The 21,336-nt window shown below is 40.2% G+C and overlaps 1 protein-coding gene across 5 annotated transcripts in view; it reads left to right on the top strand.

The window, feature by feature from the left end:
• TRMT11 (tRNA methyltransferase 11 homolog) overlaps positions 1 to 21,336 on the top strand; it is a 99,039-nt gene that overhangs the window by 23,254 nt on the left and 54,449 nt on the right. The window contains exon 13 of one of the 5 annotated variants that reach the window (XM_025895673.1): positions 2,107 to 3,329. The exons of 2 other annotated variants lie outside the window; for them this stretch is intronic. In XM_025895673.1, the coding sequence (XP_025751458.1) occupies positions 2,107 to 2,274 (168 nt within the window). In that variant the 3' untranslated portion in view covers positions 2,275 to 3,329. 2 more of the 5 variants (XM_018077754.2, XM_025895672.1) reach the window with 2 other exon arrangements.

Genomic DNA, 21,336 nt, shown 5'->3' with positions numbered 1-21,336 from the left:
TATGCCTTGAAAACTACATATGGTTGTTTCAAAGGAAATGAGAGAAAAAAGTTACTCATCCCTGGATGCAGCTGTGTGTCACCAGCAGCACTGCTTATTTCTCTTCCAGCATGTCAAGAGAAGGAAAGAGACTGTCTTCCTTAAAACCCTATGGTTCAACTCCATTCCCTGAATTTAAACTTTTTTTTCTTAGGAAAAAAACAAAAAAGGAAAAGAAAGTTAAAAAACATCCATGTTAACTGCACTGGACAGTTAATGCGTTTGAGGGAGACTTGACACTGCCCCTGACACCTTCCATAAGAGAGATCTCTTACTGCAGAATGTTCCTGTCATATATTTAGTTTGCATATTCTAACAATTTATGCTACTCAAGACAGAGAGTAACTCAGGATGTTTGACTGATTTCCTTACTGAAACAAGCTGCTGCTTGATGCCCAGGCCAATTCTAGTGCAAATTGTCACAATAAATTCTTTAATGAAGAGTTTTTTGGACAAGCATTCCTGGTGTTCAAGTTGTACCCATTCAGCTCCCTGATACAAAATGTCGTAATTTAGAATTTGTTTGGAAGTCATTAGTTTCTGAAATCCAAGAATTTATTTTACTTTGATCAATTCTCATGTTGCCCATAAAACTATTTTGACTAGTAAATGCTAACAGTGAGTGTTACCTCCAGGTAGTTCAGGATTTCTTTAATTTGTTTTTCCCTCTTTTAAAGAGCAATTCACAATCTGTTGATTTTTTTGGTTGTTGTTTTTGGTTGGTTGGTTTTTTGTTTGGTTTTGGGGTTTTTTTTAAGCAATCACCATCTTTATTAGGCAGTCATGCCTGTGCAGGAGAGAGGTAGAGAATGAAACCTCTTAAACTGGAATTATTGTGATGTGGGCCAGGAGCTTCCTTTGTAATCTCTCCCAATAAACCCATGCGTAGCTGCAGATCTCTCATTTAGTGAGCAGAGTTTTGCAGAGCTTTTGATGAGGCCTGGATTTTCAAGATAGATTCTGCTGTGGAGTGGTGCACCAAGCCTGTTTCCAGGCTTGAATACAGATGCTCCTATTACACCTGTGCTTTACTTGAAGTTTGTTCTCTTACACAGTATATCCTCTCTTTGCCTTAATCAGCTTGGGGATAGAGGAAGGAGAAGTTTCTTTCCTCTTTCTTCTCTTCACCCTGAATCAGCATTTTGTTTCTTACAGAATCAAGATGAATGGTGTACACATGTGTGACCTCTTAGAGGTTGTGGGGATTATGCTATTGAGCATAATAAAGTGACATCAATAAGCATAACACTGTTTTTAGAAGTCCCATCAGTTTTCTTTAGCACTCAGGTCAAAGTTTGATGTATTGTTTAGCTTATAGCATTGCTAATGTTAGTTGACAAGTAATTGTGTAAAGCCATAATACACAATGAACTAAACCTTTGTATATGTTGTGGGACAGTTTTCTAAACTATATTGTTGGCTGGTGTCAAATATGTATTATGTATAGGGATTTACTGTATCAACTTTCAGAGGTATATGAATGCTGCACAAAAAAATTTTCTCTGATTGTGCTTCAATAACTGTAGGAACTCATTTTAGCTGACTGTGTTCCTCTTCTGTTTGTACCTGCCTTAGTGATGGAATTCACCAGATGGCATTTTTTTCTGGAAAATACATGTTTTCCTTTATAAAAGTCTGTGTAGCATAGTACCTGTGCTCATTCATTCATGTAAGGGTAAGATTCTTGTGATGCCAGACGAGATATTTTCAGTGATGCAGTGCTGTTAAAACTGACAACTTGCATAATTTTGCTGTACAGAGTAGAATAATGGAAGTTTGAATGAGTACATTAAGAAACACAAAGAAAAACTAACATCACAACCAAAATCTCTTTGTCTACTTACAGCTTGTATTTGATTAATGTCAAATGAGAATCCATGGCATACGGAATTTCATTTCTGTTAAATGTTAAGACTTTAAAGTAGAATGTATATGTTCTTGTTAATCCTAGTGGAAACCTTAGCATTCTATTTTATAAATTCTTTAAATCAGTCTAGTGTCTTAAATGGGTGCTGTTGAATTGTAAAAAAAACCTAACTACTTTACCCTTACTTGTGTTTGAAAAAGTCTGGAAGCAAACCAGTGGCAATACCTGCTGAACATACTGTCCTGAAGTCTAATGCTTGCATTTTGATACCGTGCAGGATCAAGATGAGAATTCTTACTTGTTGGATGGCCAGTATATGCCATACAGGGGACACAATTCTTTCCGTGAGAAGTATTTCAGTGGTGTGACAAAGAGGATTGCCAAGGAAGAAAAAGACAATCAGAAGTAAAATATAATATAAACAGATTAAAAAATGAGAAAAGAATGGAGATCGTGTTTCTTTGTAAGGACATCTGGATATGAACATTCATTTGAATGTTTCAGAAAAACAAATACTGCTTTTAATTTTAAAACAAGATGAAACCCACAACACAGGTTGAGAGCAGTTCTTTTTAATTAGCTTTGTTTACAGCAGATTTTATTGTACAAGTTTTTTGAGTCTTATTTAATTTATATTTGTACTTTCAAGTACTAATGATGATTGACTAAAACCATTATTATTGTTCTTTCACCATTAACATTTACAAAAAAGTAGTAGTATTATTTGGCTTCTTAAACTGTGAACATCTGGCTGTTTGAGAAACACATGGTGGTGATCAAGAATTGCTTATTAAGAAGATAATTTTCATTTGTTTTGTTTTTTTGTATATGGTACACAATAAAACAAGATTGTCGTGAGTTTTTTTTAATTATTGCATGCAGTAATTGCTTGAATGAATTCCACTTGCTCTGGCTGAGGTCAGAAGTATTTAAAACAAACAAAAAATGCAAAGAAACAACTGGGCACGTGCACACCCCACAAAAAAGAAAAGGAAAGCCTCTGTGACCTGACAAACTCTGGAGAGCCTATTAAACCCTGTGAAGCCTGTCTGCATCTGAAGCTCATCTGTACCTTGGATTTGCTTTTGCATTCCTAAACCTTGACTCTTGGTCAAGCCAACTGTCTGCAATTTTTGGTTCATAAATTGATAGTTAAACCAGTAACAACAACAGCATAAAATCAGTAATGGTTCCCTAATGGTATTAAGCCTAATCAAATCTTTGAAACTGAAGCTGTATTTGTTAAAGGCAGACTTTGCTGAATCCACACCATGTCCATCATGAAAATACCTCATTTGAAAACCACTAAGCCCATTAATTCAGGATGTTAATGGTCCTTCTCATTTTGGTGGTTGAATATGGCCACATATTCTTCAGCAGGGCATTGATGAATGCATCTACTGCCTCCAGCCAGAGGAACCCCGCTTCTCAACTTGCCGCAGGTCGCCAGCTATGGTCATGTTAGCATCTTTGTAGATCATAGTTTTTAAGTGCCTCTCCAAGGAAGGCACGAGTCATTGTGTGTATCTGATCAAGTTCATTAACTGAATTTGCTCTTCTGTGTATTGTGGTCTTCAGCTGCAGAAGGAAAGCTTACAAACTCAGTGACAGCTTTGTCTGACCTTCTGGATCTAATTTGTTGTGTGTTAAAAAGTTCTCAAATAGTGATTTTTTTTCTCTGTTTCCATTATAAATCACTTTTTTTTGAGACTTCTTATGTCAACCATATAATAGTTGTTCTGGGCTAAACTTGGAGCAAGATCAAAAGTTCAGAAAAGTTTTCGAAAGTAGAATTTGAATTGATCACTTTCAAATATTACTTCAAAAATTACTGCTTCTGAAAACCTGTCTTCCTTTTGACATTACAATTTGGCATTCAGCTTTTATTACTTTACAAATTAAAATTACTTTCAATTCTTCATAGGCAAGAAATTTTTCTAAATGGATTTATTATGCCTTTATAACTTCATTTTCGTAAAAGTTCCCTTACACAGACATGATCTACATAGTTATACAGAAATGAAGGTAGTGGCAAATCTGGCTCTGTCTGTTCAATGAAAATGATTGAGTTTATTTCTCCTCTGCCTGGTCCAACTTTTAGTCCCTTCAGCAGTGGTGCTGTAGCCTCTGTTTAGCAGTTCATACATAACAGCTCTATCATTACTCAAGAATACCGTTTTGAACAGATACTGCAAGTGTATTTGGGGTACTGCATCAACACCCACTAATCAAAAATCGTTTAGAATTGAAATCAGATGTTCAAGCTCTGCTGATCCGCAACTTTAAAGCTATAATTTGGAAATATTCCTCATGTTTAAATTTCTCTTTGTTTAATGTGCACGCTCCAGCCTGTTGTACGTGCAGCCTTGCAAAGCACAGGCATGTATAGCTGTAGAGCCGTGACACAGTCCTTGCCCTTGCTCTGTCTAAGGACTGACAGGCGGGTGAGTTATCCTTTCAGCAGGACTTGGCCATCCATGGCCGCGGTTTCTGGCACTTTCATTCAATCTGGTTCCATTCAGTCTCTTTCTGAGTAGTTCCAGTTTCCTGTCCCTGGCGGGGAGCATCACTTCACAATCCCGCGCTGAACTCATGCCGTTGTCATTCTCTTCTTTGGGGTGGTTTATGCCATTTTCCAGTTTTTAAAGATAAATGTTATTTTTGGAATGCTTTGTTGTGCTGCAGCAAATTGGATGGAGGGAGGAGCTGAAAACAGCTGCGAGGTCATATGGTCAGAGGCTGTCTCTTCCTGTAGGGAGCGATTTGTTGAGGCAACAAAGGGAGAGAGCCCCCTTCTTTTCGCAGTATCCCTTTACCTGATGTTGGTGTTCCTGGCTGCAAGCCTCCTGCATATCTACGGGAAGAGGAATTGGAAAAATAGTGGAAATAGATTTTCTCTGCAGTCGTTGTGTGTCCTGCCTGCTCTCTCTCTCTCTCTAATACTTTAATTAGTAGCCAATATGACCAAGTGTAACAGAAGGTCAAGGTTTGGTGATGTCTTACCAGATAACAGGAAGGTACACATTTTGTTGAAATAGGCAGAAGTGTTGAAAAAAAAAAGACCTAGTTAATCTCTTCCAAGGAAAAGGCTGTAATACAAGTTCAGCTCTCATTAAACATCAGAGAACCCACACGGAAACAAGGCCTGGAGACAAAATGTTTTTTGTTCCTGCTGTGACAACCAGTGCTGCCCCTGCTGCTTCTTGGTCTTCTCTTTAAAACAAAGAGACACAAATAAAAGCATACAAAGAGCTTTTTTTAGATGGAGCATAAAGGTCTTGGCTGAACTTTGCACTTCTACCCAAGGTACGAGACAAACTCACAGAAACTCAGACTCGGTAGTTTCTCCTTATCACCAATGAGAGGAGTAGATGTATCAGCTTGGTGAACTTCTCAAGAAGAGTGCAATTCTCCCTGTAAACCAGCCTAAGAAACTGGTGTCTGTTAACGGAATAACATCTGACTCTGGGTCTCCTCCAGTAGAGAAGCAGTGTTGCCTCACTGGATATGGACTCTTCAACAGCAACTCTTGAAGGCTGGTTTTGGTGGACCCTTTATTCCTCTCTGCCTTTCAGCAGGGCTGAAAGGCTGTAGTGGAAGTGCTTAACTGTTCAGTATCAATTCTTTTTTCCTTAGAGTAACATTGTAGCTCAGAGCTGGGACTTAAAAGAAGGACATAGGTATCCATGCCCACCACAGTTGGCAGAAGGCAGTCAAATTTTTGTGAGTTCTCAGTCAAGCTCACCTGTCCAAAATTACTGAAAAATGTGGCTTAGAAGATAAAGTATGGGCTTTCTCTCTGGCTGTTTTGATACTGGTTGAATGTAGAAACGTTATAGGGAAAAAAACACCTTAATAATTCTCAGTATTTGCTTTCCTTCTATCACCGCTTTTTAAGATTTCTTCTCAATGGTTATTTCCACTGTCGCCAGGACAATTCCACAGCTTCAAGGCCACCAGCCAGAGAAGGGTGGCACAGAGATGGTGACACGGGCACTGTCCTCTGGTCACAGGTTTTCCAGAGACAAAAAAAATGTCCAGTTGGAGCAGGCAAGACTGAAGTGGGTGATATGCAGTGGTTACAGGTTTTCCTGTTGGACAATAAGCAGCTCTGGGATTACCTGACAGGAGGTCCAGCTGCTAGCTCAGCTCCAATCACCACAATGTCCCTCTTTTCTGACTCTCCTTTCCACCCCTTTGTAAAAGCAGAGAAGAAAAATTTAATATGTTCGTTCTTTGCTGTTTAGCTTGGTTTGCAGTTTAAACTGAGGTCCAGGGTTAAACAAGGCTGTCTTTTCAGTCTGAAGATTTCTTCCCTGCTCCTAAAACAAACAGAGTTGTGGGTACCCAGGAGAATGAAGAGACTCTCTCCCTTTCTTTCGTGTTTGCTATTTGAAAAAAAAATATGTTTCTTTAACTTTATTCTTTCATATAATTGATTTTGATGATCATTTAATTTAAAACAACAAAGTACATCTTACCTGCTTCCATGCTACCCTTTTTAATATATTTCTGTGATGTTCTCATATTGGCTTATTGGACTGTAAAAATCTCTGTTCATGTATGTATCCTCACAACTGTTTTCTTTGTAGTTTTCTATCATGGATGCTGTTATTTTGTACATTGTATTTTGTACTGCTTTTATCAGCTACAGCTTTTCTGGGCCTGTGGGTGTGCAGGACACCACTCAAACAAGACATCATCTCTCTGTTAGCTGAAACACCTCATCAGACGCAAGGTCCTGGAGAATGGACATTCCATCTGGCTACACTAAGGATATTGGACCTTGAGACAGGTTTGCCAAGTAAGATCTTATACAGCTCTTGCAGGTTGCATAAAGTGAGGTGGGCAGCTGAAAGGTAAAATCCATTGATAGGAGGGAGATCTTGGTGTCTTTGCTGCCACTGTTAGGATAGTAGCTCACTGTACCCTCAGTGAGGTGCCCAGGAGAGGCTGCTGCCAGCCTATGGCAGACCAAGGCACAGGAGGCTCTGGCCATGCGTATCAGGTCTAACAAGGAGTACTTTGAGTACCACTGGGTAGGAACAGGATATTTTGCTTCATTTAAAATTCCCCAGAAGGTAATTTTTTAACATTCAGGTTTTGGGTGCTGGAGAGAGGTGATGATTGGCAATGATCATCTGAAATTCTAATCCAAATTTACTTTACATAAAAATGGTGAAAATAAAAAAACATCTAAACGTGTAAAAACAGCATAGTATTATCACTGTTGTAATTCTCTCCAAAACAACATTTTATTTAGGTTCTTTTTCTTCCAATTAAAATGCCACTTGAAGTATAAAATTTTAATCTAAAACTTTTTCTTCATGGATTTGTTCTAATAATTTTTTCATTAATAAAGTGCAAAATAGCAGGTCATGTTACTGTATGTGATGGGACAAGTAGTTAATTCTAATCTTATATATATAACTGCTAACTAAACAATCTCATCTCCATAAGAAGATGGCATTGGTAAAATAGTCATAGTTAATCACAATAGTTCCTTCTCTGGAATCTGTCCCAAAAGATGTGATGTCTCTGACTGATGAGTAAGAATGAATGTTCTGTGCCATGACTGGACAGCCCAGAGTGTCTTTGCTTTATCCTGCGACTGATGTGAAAGATTTCCACTGAACACTTGTATTTTAGAGGCAAGACTCATGCTTGTTCTATCTATTTTTCTATTGATGTATCACTAGGAGAAATGCAAGTAGATAATTTCAGTACAGGAAAAATTTAGTTATGAAAGTTCTTAGCACCTAATAGGGAAGGTTCCTAAAATACTGTAATTTTTGGCTAGAGATGAAACATAGCTATGTGGAGAAAATCGTGTGAGTAGATGGGTCTTTTAAGTTGGAAGGATAGCTCCTTACACGCAGGCAGTCTTCTTCACTGAGCTGTGGTCCTGTCCTTTGTGTGAATGTATGTGGTAGGTGGAATGATACCTCTGTGGTCACAGTTCATACCTTTATAACCTGTTCTGCCCTTTAGGTTTGTTTTGAGGCTGTTTACTTAAAGCTATGAGATCCTGAGATTAGGGGTGCTAGGCAGGTGCAGTGGGTTTATTGCAATAACAGTTGTGGCAGAGACTAGGATAAACAGAATCATGAGGAGCACCATAGGACATAGACTCCTGTCTTGAAGAGAACCTTGTGTCTCATTAATAAGCAGACCTGTAGCAATTTAGGAGGGTTTTGGAAAGTTCCTACTCTCTCTTCAAAATGCCTGTGTGACAGAGAGTACTTGTATGCCTTTGCTCAAACCTCATTCCTTAACACAGTAGTCCCTGGAAAAAGGGAATGAAATTACATAAGGAAAGGGGCTGCTATGAGCAGTGTGAATGTGCTGGTGCATCCTGGGTGAATACAAGCACCCAAGCACCACCTGCAGTTGTTCTGCCTCCTCGTTCTGGTGTTCCCCGGAGTGACCTGACAGGCTGCAGGCTGAACTTGTTAAACTGCTGCTGTTTGCTACAGGGAATGACCTGCCAAAAAAATGCACGGGCCTCATGCCACTGGGGCCGGGGGAGTGAGCCCTCCCCTCTCACCCCCAGCCACCTTATGAAGCAAAGAAATTAATTTTATAAATCTCATAGAATAGCATTTTCAGCCTTTTGTAAAGATCTCGAAGACAAAAGATACAGATTATTTCTTAATTAAATATAGATTTTATTTTGGTTTTTGTTTTTACTCAAAAAGCAAACCAAAACAAGTTTGTGCCAAGAGCTGTTACATCCCACCCCCTTCCTATTTTTTTTTAAATTGTGTTTTTATAAGCCTGGAAGAATTAATGATGAAAGTCTTTCCAGCTGTGACTTTGCCAGGATCCCTTTCTGAAGCTCCTACTAATTTGGATTAAAACTGGATGGATGAAAGCTTTAAACAGCAAATCCTGGCAGTAGATTTGCTGAGGCCCCATGGCATATACTTCTCCAACTGTTCTTATCTTCTGAGGCAAAAAAGAAAAAAAAAGAAAATAAGCAAACATCATTTTGTAATTACCCAGTTGTTAATGTTTTCCCCGCTTTTCCCCTCCCTGATCTAGGACACAGGGTCCCACCACCCCAGTAGCCTGCTGGGGCTCCTCTTTGCTGGACAGACCCCTGGATTTTGCAGGACAAGGTTTTGCTTGCAGAGTGGTGGGTTTCTTAAGCACTATCTCATACCAGCTACTCTGAATGTTAACAGCCAGTGTGGATTTTAGAGAGAGTTTCTGCCCTGGGATGTAACAGTTCAGAATGGCAATGCTGGGTGTGCAAGTCTGTCGTTGCAGGGACATGAAGCCACCAAGCTTCCTGAGTCCCGGCTGCTGGGTGTTCACCTCACTTGCTTAATTCTAGCAGTGTTGGCGCCGTGTTGTCTTACTGTCCAGGCTTCCTGGAGCCAGCAGCTGCAAGCTCTCCTACTGCCACAAACAATTAAATTAATTTCTTTAAATTGGACAGATCGATCTCTGGCAACTGGCCCATGTTCCTGCTCCTCCTCCCTCTCGCCAGGAGAGTCTTCTGGAAACTTGTGAGCTTATTAAGCCCTTGCTCAGTGTGTTCCTCTCTTCATGACCATGCTGAGTCTGAGGAAAGGCAGTGCTCCAAACACAAGCAGAGCCGTGGGACACTGACAACCTCTTCCTGTGGCCTTGCCAGAGGGTGTCCTCTTCACCAGTGCAGCCCCTCCAGGTGTGAGGCTGCAGCTCACAAAGGCATCTGAAAGCTACTTGTGAGCGCAGCTGGCTTAGATGCCGGCACTTGCCAGAGGGGTGGCAGGAGCTCCTCACTGTAGATGTTCTAGGTGCCTTGCTGACCTGGCTGGAGCACCTCCTGCAAAGAGAAGGCACATGAATACTAACAGTTATATTTATGGCATAGTCTGTTAATAATTATGAATAACAGCAACTTTGCCTACTTGCAGTTTCTGGCAAATGTGAAGATTGTGAAGGGGGTGGCCACTGCTGAAGCATTATAGGGGGATGGTGTAGGCACAGCAGCATCTCCTGTCTCCACACTGTGCCTGCTGGCATGGAAAGATGTGCAGCCCTTCTTCTGTGGGAGACTTACCCTTCCCACTCATTTCCAGTGGTCCGAGGGCTTGGTTTTTATAGAATGTGCTCCTTGTCCCTCTTAGCTGCTGTTTTGCCCCATTGCTACTCAGCAAGTACGAGCAGATGTTTAAGAGGCTGCCTTAACTTGCCTCCAGCTGCTTCGAAGGAGCAGAGGAAATGCACAGTGACCAAGATCATCTTTCCTTCTCAGGATGCCTTGAGGTAGGGGTGAATATAGTTTTAAGGCCGCACCTAATCTTTCGTGTCAATGCCGTGTCTAAAGCAGTTATGTTAGTCTCCTTCTGGTCCTCTAGTGGAGAGGACCAAGTCCAGGGTGCTTGTCAGTCTGCTGTTCTGGAGCTCTTGGATGTGTACAACTCAGACTTCCTCATTTATGAGTTACTCTAGTTGGTAATGTCTGGTTTTTTACAGTACTTCTTTGTTTACAGTGAGGCCAGTTAATTCATCGTCATTTCATATACGCATATCAGCTCCTGCTTCTACTATGCTGGATAAGAATATTTATGAAATAGTTTTGCTTCTTCATTTTCATCTACTTTGTCCATCCAAAAATGAACCAATTAGGTTTTGATATACAAGAAAAAACAATAATTCAACAAACACATAGGAGAGCAAACAATGAAGATCAAAATCTCTCTTGCTGTCTTTTGGCAGTCACAGAATTTATTTCCTTTTGTCCTTTTGGCCATCTTATCAGGTTTCTGGCTTGTGATTTCTATAAGCTGCTGCCTACTTCTTTTTTTGCGGGTTATCTAAATATTTGCACAGCTAATTTTATTTCCCCTTTCACTAGATTGTTACTGTATATGTGTGATGCTTTGGGGGAGCTGATGGGTGAGATATGAATCCTCCTTGGGAGTACTGGATTACATTTCATGAAAGGTTCTGCAGAAGAGTTATTGCTCCACAGCAGGTCCTCAGTCTGCGGTTTCACAAGCATGGAAGCTAATGTGACAGTGCAGTGCTGCTGAAAGGAGAGTGGATTTGTGCCTTTTCCCTATTCCCTGGTCCTGGCTTTTCTCACCCTCTGCTCAGCAGAGTTGCCCACTCTTACACTGACTCTGATTCTTACTGGAGCCTTTCATGTGCCAGTTTAACATATTAAGAAAGCAGAAAACTGTTTATTTTGATGAAAATTTTACCCCAAGAGAGTGAATTTCTTTCTTCAGAGGTGAGTTGTTGGATCAGCTCACAGTAGTCATGAAATTGTGGTCTTGGTCACATCACTTCTAGACCTCAGGCTGACTGTGGAGGCTGTGCAGCTCCTTGCTGAATTGCCCAAGAACCTCCTGGCAGAAGGAAAGCAGCTTTTGTGTTACTGTGGGCTTTGTTAAATGTAAAATTTTGGAAAATTGAAGAAGAAAAGTCATTAACTGCCTTTCTTAACAGAGATTGACCATGCCTTTGAGAAAAGTGAGAAGGATTGTCTTTGAGGATTATTTATTCACTTGAGACTTAATGCTTTATTACATTTTTCCTTTAACTGAACAGCTATATCATGGCTTTACTTCTTGTGATCCAGGGACAGGGTTTGCCAAAGTTAACCCAGAAGTACAATTGGGCTTATGGTCTGTGGGATTTAGCACCTTGGAGGGGCATAAAGAGATTTGCAGCCCTGCAACACTTGCAGCCTCTCTTCAAATTCTGGAGGGTTTTAAGATGTAGAGTAGTAGTGTGTGTCACAGCAGCAGAAATTTCCTTTTTTTTGTGTGTGATTGTGGATCTTTTGTGTATTTAGTGCTCTCTTTTTTAGTACTTCCCAGTTATTACTTCTGTTTTCCTTTCAAAAATTCTCTCTCCAAGCTGATTTGGCTCATAATAGTTTCCAACTGTGTGAAACTGGCCATTTTGAAATACAGTATGTTTCTGATTTGGTCTTTGGCCTATTTGGATTTTATATCTCAGTGGCTACTGATTTTTACTGAGAAGTCAGTCCTTTCCTCTTGAAAGACTGTGGGACATTCAACACTCTGAGTGTGTTAGCACTCCTTTCATTTGGATGCTGCAGCAGGCATTTCAGAGAGCATGCCTGACTAGCTTGTGTGAGGATGTGCTGGTGTGGTGGGTTTTTTCTCTCTTTGGTTTTGTGAGACAGTCCTTGTCTGTGCGGATAAGGTCTGAGTAGCAGGACGTAAACAAGACTCAAGGTGTGAAATCAATGACTGGTTAATTCCACCCTGAATAATATGGAGAAGCAGCAGTGTTGTGTAGCAACACCTAGCAAGAAAACAGCAGCACACAGAGTTTTGGGAGGTGTTTGGAATGAGATGCCATGTGGGGACGTTTGTACCCTGTATGCTGAGATGATGAAGCAGTACCAGAGTGACAGAGCAGCTGTGACTGCATTGGGTAACCCAGATTTTATATCCTGCCTGAAGCAGAAGGTGGTTTCTGTGTGTGAAATGCAAATACACATTCATCTGAGGCTGGGAACATCTTCCTGTGTGGAACATCTGCCTTTGGGAAAGGAGGGTTAAAACTCCTTCTATACGGTGCTGTGGCCATTCTTTCTACAAATTGCAGGGGAGCCTAGGACTTCTTATCCTAGGAGCTTCTAAACCCATAGCTTACATAGTTACTTTATGTATTTATGTAAACCATCAGCTCTGGGGCCCTCAAGATAAGAAAGACATTGATCTGCTCAACCAGGCTCAGAGAAGGCCATGAAGATGGTCAGAGGGCTGGAGCACCTCTCCTGTGATGACAGACTGAGAGAGTTGGGGTTGTTCAGCCTGGAGAAGAGAAGGCTCGAGAGAGACCTTACAGCAGCCTTCCACCTAAAGGTGACCTACAGTAAAGATGAGGAAGGACTCTTTATCAGGGAGTGCAGTGATAGGACAAGGGGTAACAATTTTAAACTGAAAACAGGTAGGTTTAGATTAGATATTAGGAAGAAATTCTTCCCTGCAAAGTTGATGAGGCACAGGAACAGGTTGCCCAGAGAAGTTGTGGGTGCCTCATCCCTGGAAGTGTTCAGGGGGTTGGAACGAGATGATCTTTAAGGTCCCTTCCATCCCAAAACATTTTATCATTCTATGATTCTATGATTTGAGTGTCTTGCATTCTTGAATGCATTTGTCCTCAGAAGATCCTTATGAAATAGATATTCTAGTTTTAGAAATGTGACGTACCCAAGGTCATACATGACATCATAGTGTAGCAGGAAAATGAACATCTCCCAAATCTCAGGCTAGCTCCCAAACCACTCCACCATCTTTTCTTCTAGGGCTGATCACAAACAGCCCACACAGTATGTCCACTGGGATTTTTTTCTGTGCCAGGAGATCAGGGAAGCAAAATGTTTTGGACCTGTAAATCTCAATCTGGATCTACCTGTGAAACTAGTATTTTGGAGGGTTCTGTTGTAGCATTTAGTATTTTAGTGCTTTGGGCACCATTTACATTCATTTGCTTTCTGGCTGGAAAGAACCAATGATCCACAGCAGTGTACTAAAAATACATGAAAGAAAGAATGGTTTTAAAATTAGTGGGGAAATTCATGCTGAAATATAAAGTAATTGTCCACAATATACTGCATGTTCTCTTAAACAAAACTGCTTGATACCATGAGCAGCAGTGCAAGTGAATTCATCAATTGCTGTTAAATTTTTCTGGGCAATTAGTATGATCTTCAAGTAATACTTCAAAGGTTGCAATCTGCACAATTGGTTTCATTCACTTTGACTTGTCAGTTGTAAGAAAGGTACTCTTTATTTTATACTAAAGTATGGCAAACAGATCAAGACCTAGGAAACTGAGAAAATCAATCCTTTATTGTAGCAGTTATCTTCAAAGCTTGTCTGAAAGATTTTTTTCCACAAAAGACCCATCTGTGTTAGGATTTTCAAAGTAAAAAATGAATATTTGTGTTTGCTAATGTCAAGAAAGCCTAATTATGTATGGAGCATTGCTAGTTTGTGAGCACTGATGGTGCTGGGACTAAAGCACACTCATAGAATTTCATTAAAAATAGTAATTGGGGCTTATTACTCCACATCTAAAGGAAGTGTCTCCCTTATTTAACTCAGCATTGGGCTGAGATACTCAGTATGAAACACACAAGAATAACATTTAATTTTTCAGAAAGCTTTATTTTATTAATACCAGACCTTCACGAAAGTCATGAGAATGGAGATGTCATTAAAACTTACTGTTCTTCCGTGTCACCTTCAGGCACGTTTTGCCAGATCTGAAATCTAGAGCAGTGTTGACACTATTCTCTCACTCCAGAGAGAACAGACCATTCAGATTCTCCTCCATCACTCAGCAGAGCTGTGACAAGGTGAAGAGAAAAACATCACAACATTTCAGAGAATCTGTCTTAGCCTTCTTCACAGGATGCAACACATCAGCACAAAGACAGAGGACAGGGTGGTGAGGTACCTTCAGCACATGCCTAGAAGATTATTTTCAAAGTTTTATGTTTGCTCTTCTAGAAATGAATTCCTATTCTATGATGATGGATATTTTCAGTCTTAAAGGTAAGAGACTGGACTATCAGATTACTGGCTACCAGATATGGACAACTGATCATGTTGCCTTGTTCCAGCAGCCTGTGATTTTATGCCTGTGCTTCTCTGCCTTTCTAGCCTTCACTGCTACGCTACAGATGGATACTGTAGTGCTATTCCTAAATGAAATTAGAATAATAGACTCTAGAGATGGAAAAGTACCTAATGTCCATTTCCCTATAGCTGCCAAACATTATTTATAAAAGCAGAGGCAAATATCTTCCCTGACAATCTTCTACCTTGAAATATTACATCCTCTTTATAGTCTGGGCTGAGAAAAGGAGACCTAACAGCTTCTTGATTTAACGTTTTGCCAGTCTGTAAGCCTGCTACCCAGAGTCTTCGGTACCAGTTACCTTTTTCTTTGTAGATTTTGAGCATCTGGAAAGTAAGATAGAGCAGTTTGAAAAGTGTCCAACTAATCTGCTGTGTTGTCCTCAGAACTGATCGCAGTATGTGATTTTATAAACCAGGGGTTTCAGCATTCACAGGCATGCGTGTTTGTGTGTGTGTTTTTGTAAATCTGGATTCTGCAGAAATAACTAAAATACCTCATTTAGGTTATTGAAACGGTAATGGAAAAAATGCCCTGCAGACACTGTAATTGTTTAATTGGTATTCAATTGCTTGTACTCTTTCAGTCTTTAAAACAAAGATATCAAAGAATGAACTATAAAGTCAGATGTATATCTCCAGAGACTTAAACTGTCCAGTTTCCAGTGACATGCTTTAATTCTTCTCCCACTTAGTAATTTTACATTGGCATGAGTTCTTTGGATAAGAAAGGGCAACTGACCCCTCCAAAATTACTCTTCTTACCTTGAACTAGAAATGATGGGATCTCACAAAATATGTAATCTCATTAATTTTAAGTGTACCTGCGTTAATATCTTGGAGGTGATCCAAAGAAGACTTCAGCCTATGCAGTCTTGCACATGCTTAGGTGCTTAGCCAGTTTTAGAAATTATTATAAGTACAGAATTACTGATGACCAATGTTTTCCACTCCTTTCCCTGTTCCTACCCCTCTCCCTTCCCCACATCATTACTTAGATTTCAGTTAGTTCAGGTGCTCTCTGCAACATAAATATCTGCCTGAAGAAAAACCCCAACAAACCCACAACAAAACCTATCCAAAAAAACCCCACTCCAAAGCCTGGGTTTTTGTTCTGAATGTCCCAGGTTTTTGTTTCAGCCAGTCCTTGTGAGCAGGGAGTCCTGCTGCAGCCAGCTTTGAGGTGATGTACCAGCAGCCAGTGTCGAGCCTCCTCTGAGCACGTGCCCAGATGGGCAGGTAGAGGGGAAGGGATTCTGTGCCTGGGTGCCTCAGGCCATGACAGACACACATTCTTGCCTTCTCCCCACTGCAGCGGGAGGCCATCTGCTTTATTTTATGTTGTGGATACCTCTTCTGGCAAAGCAGGACGTTCTGCCCTGAGATGCAGGGCCTGGAAGGACCAAAATGTGCCATGTCCTTGTCTCCAGACGTGTCTGCTTCATGCCAGTAAAATCACTCACCCTTTAGCAGGTGGTAGAGCAGCCAGTTTCTTGGGCTGATCAATGGTGACCTGAGTTCTCCTGGTGATCACTCTTCTTCTGGCAACATACTGTGGTTATTCAGTCAAGTAAATGCTTAGGACCTCTACTTGTAAAGTACAACACATCAATAAGGTGGGGTAGAGATTTAAACCCAAAGGAAATAGCCTCTGTTTACATAAATTAGAAGGGAGTTTGAAATCTCAGTGTCTCATCTTGTTTTGATTTCTTTGTGGGTTCCCCTTCCTCTTTCCTACTCATTACTTATGACAGACTGAAGTTTACTGAGACCTTTCATTTTCCTGTCTCCTGCCCCAGAAGCAGAAACTCAGGATGAGGTAGGATCTATGCCAACCTCAGTTTCTTTTCTGTTCTCCAGTAGTTGTAATCTGAGTATTAACTACCTCGAAATACATACGATAACATATATACATTGGAGAAACAGATACAAAGTATGGTTTCTACTAAAATGATCGATTTATTTATTATGGAAACCATGATCTTGCTTGTTATCTTTGGTTTAAAATATGACTAATTATTTGGACAGACCAGCAGTTTAGTTGGATGACTGGCTAGATATTGTAAGTTGTTTAAGAATGAAGTAGTTGATTTTGATGATAAAATATGCTCAAATATTATTACAGTTGTGTGTTTGCATGAAAATTTAGGGGAAAGGTTTGGGGTTTTTTTTCTTTCTTTTCTTGGCTGAGTTCTTGGTTTTCTTGGCCAAGGAAATTATTCTGTGTTAATCTGATTTGCAAAGAAATTGTTCAACAGAGACCTGTAACAGCTTATTAGAGCTGTTGGGGTAATTCTGAGATTAGGGGACATTTTGTTAGAGTCAGAGGACAGCAAGAGTCTGAAGAATAAAATGAACCTAAACTTATTATTAATTCTACTTGTAAGAGAATAAATTGTAAAACTTCAAAACAGACGGTCACTCATATACATTCAACTCCATTTCTATTGCGGCAAAGATCTTAGGAGAGGTTGAGCTGTATGTTTTAAGGTTATATTTTTCCCTTCTTAATCTTGCTTTGAAAATCATATGGCAGAGAGCAGCGGGATTTGTAATGTCTTTGAATAGTTTGAAAAAGGGTGGTATTTCTCAACCTTTCTTAATTGAAGAATGGTGTAGTCTTATAAAATCTATGAACCTTTCTGAATCCCTCTCTTTGTTGGAAAAAAAGGGTCAGTAATAAGTAAGAAAATCTTTGGCAATCAAGCTAATCACTTTGCAAAATCCTAGGTTAATCTTGTAATCGAACGATTTGATTAGACATGTTGATAATAAAAATGTCTTTATGCCTTCCAGTAGGTCCTGCCAACCCTTAAAAACTGATGGCTGAGGGACTGGCTCCCACTGTTTTCTCTAGCAGGTGGTGATGCTTGTCAGCAAACCTGCTTGGAAGCTGTGGGTCTGTTTGAAGCAAGGTGTAGTCATTTTACCAGCCACCTCCTGATATTGTAGAAACCCTGGTGCTCTGTGGACCTTGAGCCGAGCAGCAGAGATGAAAGAGAGCAGAGCTGTGGCTTCTCATGAGTACTTTTACTGCTTTTCTTTCCTTTATAAAGTTTCTGCATTTGAGCTTCATCACAAAGTGGGGATGCATTAGAGTTGCTTCTTTACCAGGAATTGGGGAGCAAGTCCATTGTTTCCCAAAGAAAGGGAGGAGAAACAATTCTAGAGCAGGAGAACAGTCTCTTTTTCTGAATTTTGCCTGAGGAGATGATGTGCCTGAGATGGGCCTGGGAAAAGAGATGGAGAATCTTGAAGGAGTGAGATTGTTGAGAAGCACTTAGCATGCTGTTGTCCTCAGGCCCTGTCTAACCTAATGGAACTGGCTGCAGAGATGGAAGAAACACAGATTAACTTTAACTTGGTCTACGAATCAAAGATTTTCAGAGTGCTTATAGTAGAAATCCAAGGTACTTTTTCAGCTAATGGCAGCACTAGCATTCACATAGCTTCTAGTATAAACTCTGGGAAATCAGGGTTTATAGAGCTGTATTCAGAGGGGATCTGTTAGTTATGCCATACACAGGTTTTATCCAGCCTTCAACTGCCTCAGATGAAATGAGCTACTTTCTGTGACTCTTCCTATTGAAAAATGAAGTCTAGGTTGTTGCCTCTAAAGTGCTGTAGACCTAGAAGTAAAACTGGAGCTTTGAATGTGTATTTCTACCTATGTCCTGAACATGGGGAGAGCCAAATCCTGCAAATGAAGTTTACTGCTGTCTCAGTGTCTGAGTGGGGTTAAAAAGGAGGCATTACAGTAACCTACTATTTGGAGCCTGGCACTCTAAGTATACTCATCATTTCTTAATCTGTCTCTGGATCTGGTTATAATTTGCATCTTGAGCAATCGTATTCACTCTGCATTTGCATTTGTGTTTTCTTTTTCCATTGTTAAACCTGTTTTCATCTTACACATTTTTCATTCTTCAGCAGCCCATAGCCAGTGATAGATGACAAGGTTCAAATGCAGAAGGTCAATTATATCATCCAGTGTCCATCTCTGCCAGCACAGGATTATTGTTTCTGTGGTCTATTTGCTATTGTTTTGTCCAGCTGATTGCTAAGTGGGTCCTGTTTATTCAACAGAGTTTTGCCACTAATAATATCCCACATAACTTTAACTATAACAGGGGGGTAGTCTGGGGTACTGTTGAGAGGTGGGAGATGGTCTTGTATGGTCAGAAAAATAATCTGGTTTTTTATTCTTTTTACTCATACCAGTTTCAGTAGATTGTTCTGAAGCACATTCCATTAACTGTTAAGTCAAATGTCTACATCACCAGCACTGTTTGAGTCCTACTTATCTCAATCCTTTCAGTCTAGGATATTCACATAGCAGAAAACACGATGGCTATTGGCATGCGTCCTCATTAACTTAAAGGTTGTTTTGTTTATTGAGTGCATGTTTGCTAGCATGTTTGCAGTCATTCTGGGCAAAGAGGTTTGCAGTTTGCTTTCCTGTGGTTTCAAATTGCAGTGGTTATCTAGTAGGGAAGCCTGTCTTAAAGAGTTAAATAAGGAACTAATGAAAATTACTCGCCTACAGAAAGAAAGTTTCACCGGCAGCCTAGAGACAGAAATCTGCTGAATCTGAGACTGGGAGTGATGCTGCATTGAAAATTACTTAGTGCACTTTTATCTTAAATTTTAAAAGATCCCTAATACAAGTCTAAAGCATATATAATTCATGCCAATTTCAAAATGTTTTTCTAAGGCTAGACTGTCAAGATTATTCTAAATTGGACAATGAGAAGTATATTTTAATTATTTTAAAGCAGGTTTCTTCAATGCTTTAAGATCTGCAGACAAACTGAAATCAGTGGAGAGATTGCTTGCAAGCAGTATACAGCTGTCTGAATGATAAGATTACCTAAACAGATTCTGCTTATGCAGAGACATTTTACTGTTAGCTGGAAAAATCACATAAATATTCTTTGGGATAGTTGTTTCTTGGATGTATCTCTCAGGTGATTTCACATAAATATTACTCATGTACACTTAATAAGAGGGCAAAAGGAGAAGGTCAATTTCTGGCAGAGTTCTTTGTGGAGAATGATCTAGCCACTGAAATACTGGAGGCAATGGGAGGTGAAGAAAGAGCAACGTATCCTTATGTGACAAAGAGTTACCTGGGCGTAAACACCTTCCATCAGGAGGAGATTCAGACTAAGCAGAGAGATATTTTTGCTGTCTCTGACTGTGGTCCCATTCTCTTCTGCTGTGGTTTCTCCAGGGCAGTGTAAATAACTTCATGATCAGTGTGCTGGTTTCTAGGAATACTATTCTAAGGCACCTAATTCTCCCTGGGAATTGTATCTTGAGTGTCTAATTCCTGGCTGAGGAGTCTGCTAGGCAACAGGAAATCTGCAAATTAAAACATTGCAACATCTAAGTCCCTGGCTGTACCCCAGCTTTGCTGGAGGACCAGTTTTCATCTGTTTGCCTATGAAAAAATATACTCAGATGTATATCGTTTCTCTTGCATCATTTAAGTGATTCCTCATGTTTCCCACTGGCTATTATTTTTATTACCCACATGCAGTACTTTGCTGCTTATTTTGTTCATTGTAATGCAACCAGTAGCCCTCTTGTTTCTTGATCCCCCAAAATGTGTGGTTTAAGGTCCCACATTAGCAAAAGGTGGTTGAAGTTAAGTGGGCTTAGCCTTCCAGCTTCTGCTATTTTGTTGTAGGAACTGGACCAGCTCATTTACCCAGTGTAGCAGTGGACTGTCCATCCTGATTTACTGGGCTGGATGGCTTCTGTTTCCTAGTCTTTTGTTTTTCCTTAAAAAGAGTTTGGAAGGGACTGTGGTCTGAGTTGCTTGCTGACAGCAATCAATACAACACTAGTCATCTTCACTTCTTCTCCCATTTACTGACCACTCCGGGGTCCTTTCTTTATGAATCCAGGAAATATTTCTCTTCCTTCCCCCATAGCACGAGCCGTCAGCTCACTAACGGCAGCTCTAACCTGATGTCAGAAGGGAACTTTGCTTCCAGCCGCATCCTCTTTGAGAATACAGAGTAATCCATGGTCCCCTGGCCAAAGCACTCAGAATTACGTAGGTGGAAGTGCCAAGTATTTCAGTGCTCAGGGAGCCCATAAATTAAATTTGGAAACCAAAGGTAAATCTAGTCAACATTTTTTCTTTGCTGAAGAACAAGTCTGAATGTTGAACCAAATTTGCAGGTATTGATGCTTGGAAAATCCTGCAGTTCTTGGAAACTCTCAAATTTAATTGCTCGGTAGACTGTATCTGTTCTTCTCCAGACCTTTTTGGGGAAAGAGCTTTTTCTTTTTTTGGCCTGGAAGGAGAGGAAAGTTCTTGTCTGTGAGTGATGCTCAAAGGCAACCATTGGAAAAAGGCATAAACCAACAAAAATAAATTGAAGTATCCTCTGCATCGGTATTTAAAGACTGGCTGACTGACTCTCTGCTTCCCTCTGATGATAAAGTAAGGCACATTGTGAAGGACTGAGAAGGTATTTCTTAGAATCACAGAGTGGTTTGGGTTGGAGGGACCTTAAAGATCATCTTGTTCTAAGCCCCATACCATGGGTAGGAGCATATTCTAGATCAACTAGACAAGATTGCTCAAAGCCCCATCCAACCTGATCTTGAATGCTTCCAGGGATGAGGCATTCACAGATTCTGTGAGCAACCTATTCAAGTGTCTCACCAACCTCACAGTAAATAATTTCTTCCTCATATCTAATCTGAGACTGTCCTCTTTCAGTTCCAGCTCTACCTGCTTACCCAGTCTATGGGACACACAGTTTGAACACATATGCACACACACACACA

The sequence above is a fragment of the Manacus vitellinus genome, unplaced genomic scaffold (assembly GCF_001715985.3).
Source record: "Manacus vitellinus isolate BGI_N305 unplaced genomic scaffold, ASM171598v3 scaffold_4_pilon, whole genome shotgun sequence".
Taxonomy (NCBI): Eukaryota; Metazoa; Chordata; class Aves; order Passeriformes; family Pipridae; genus Manacus; species Manacus vitellinus.
The sequence above is the reverse complement of the archived record's forward strand: the minus strand, read 5'-3'. Positions and strand labels throughout refer to the sequence as shown.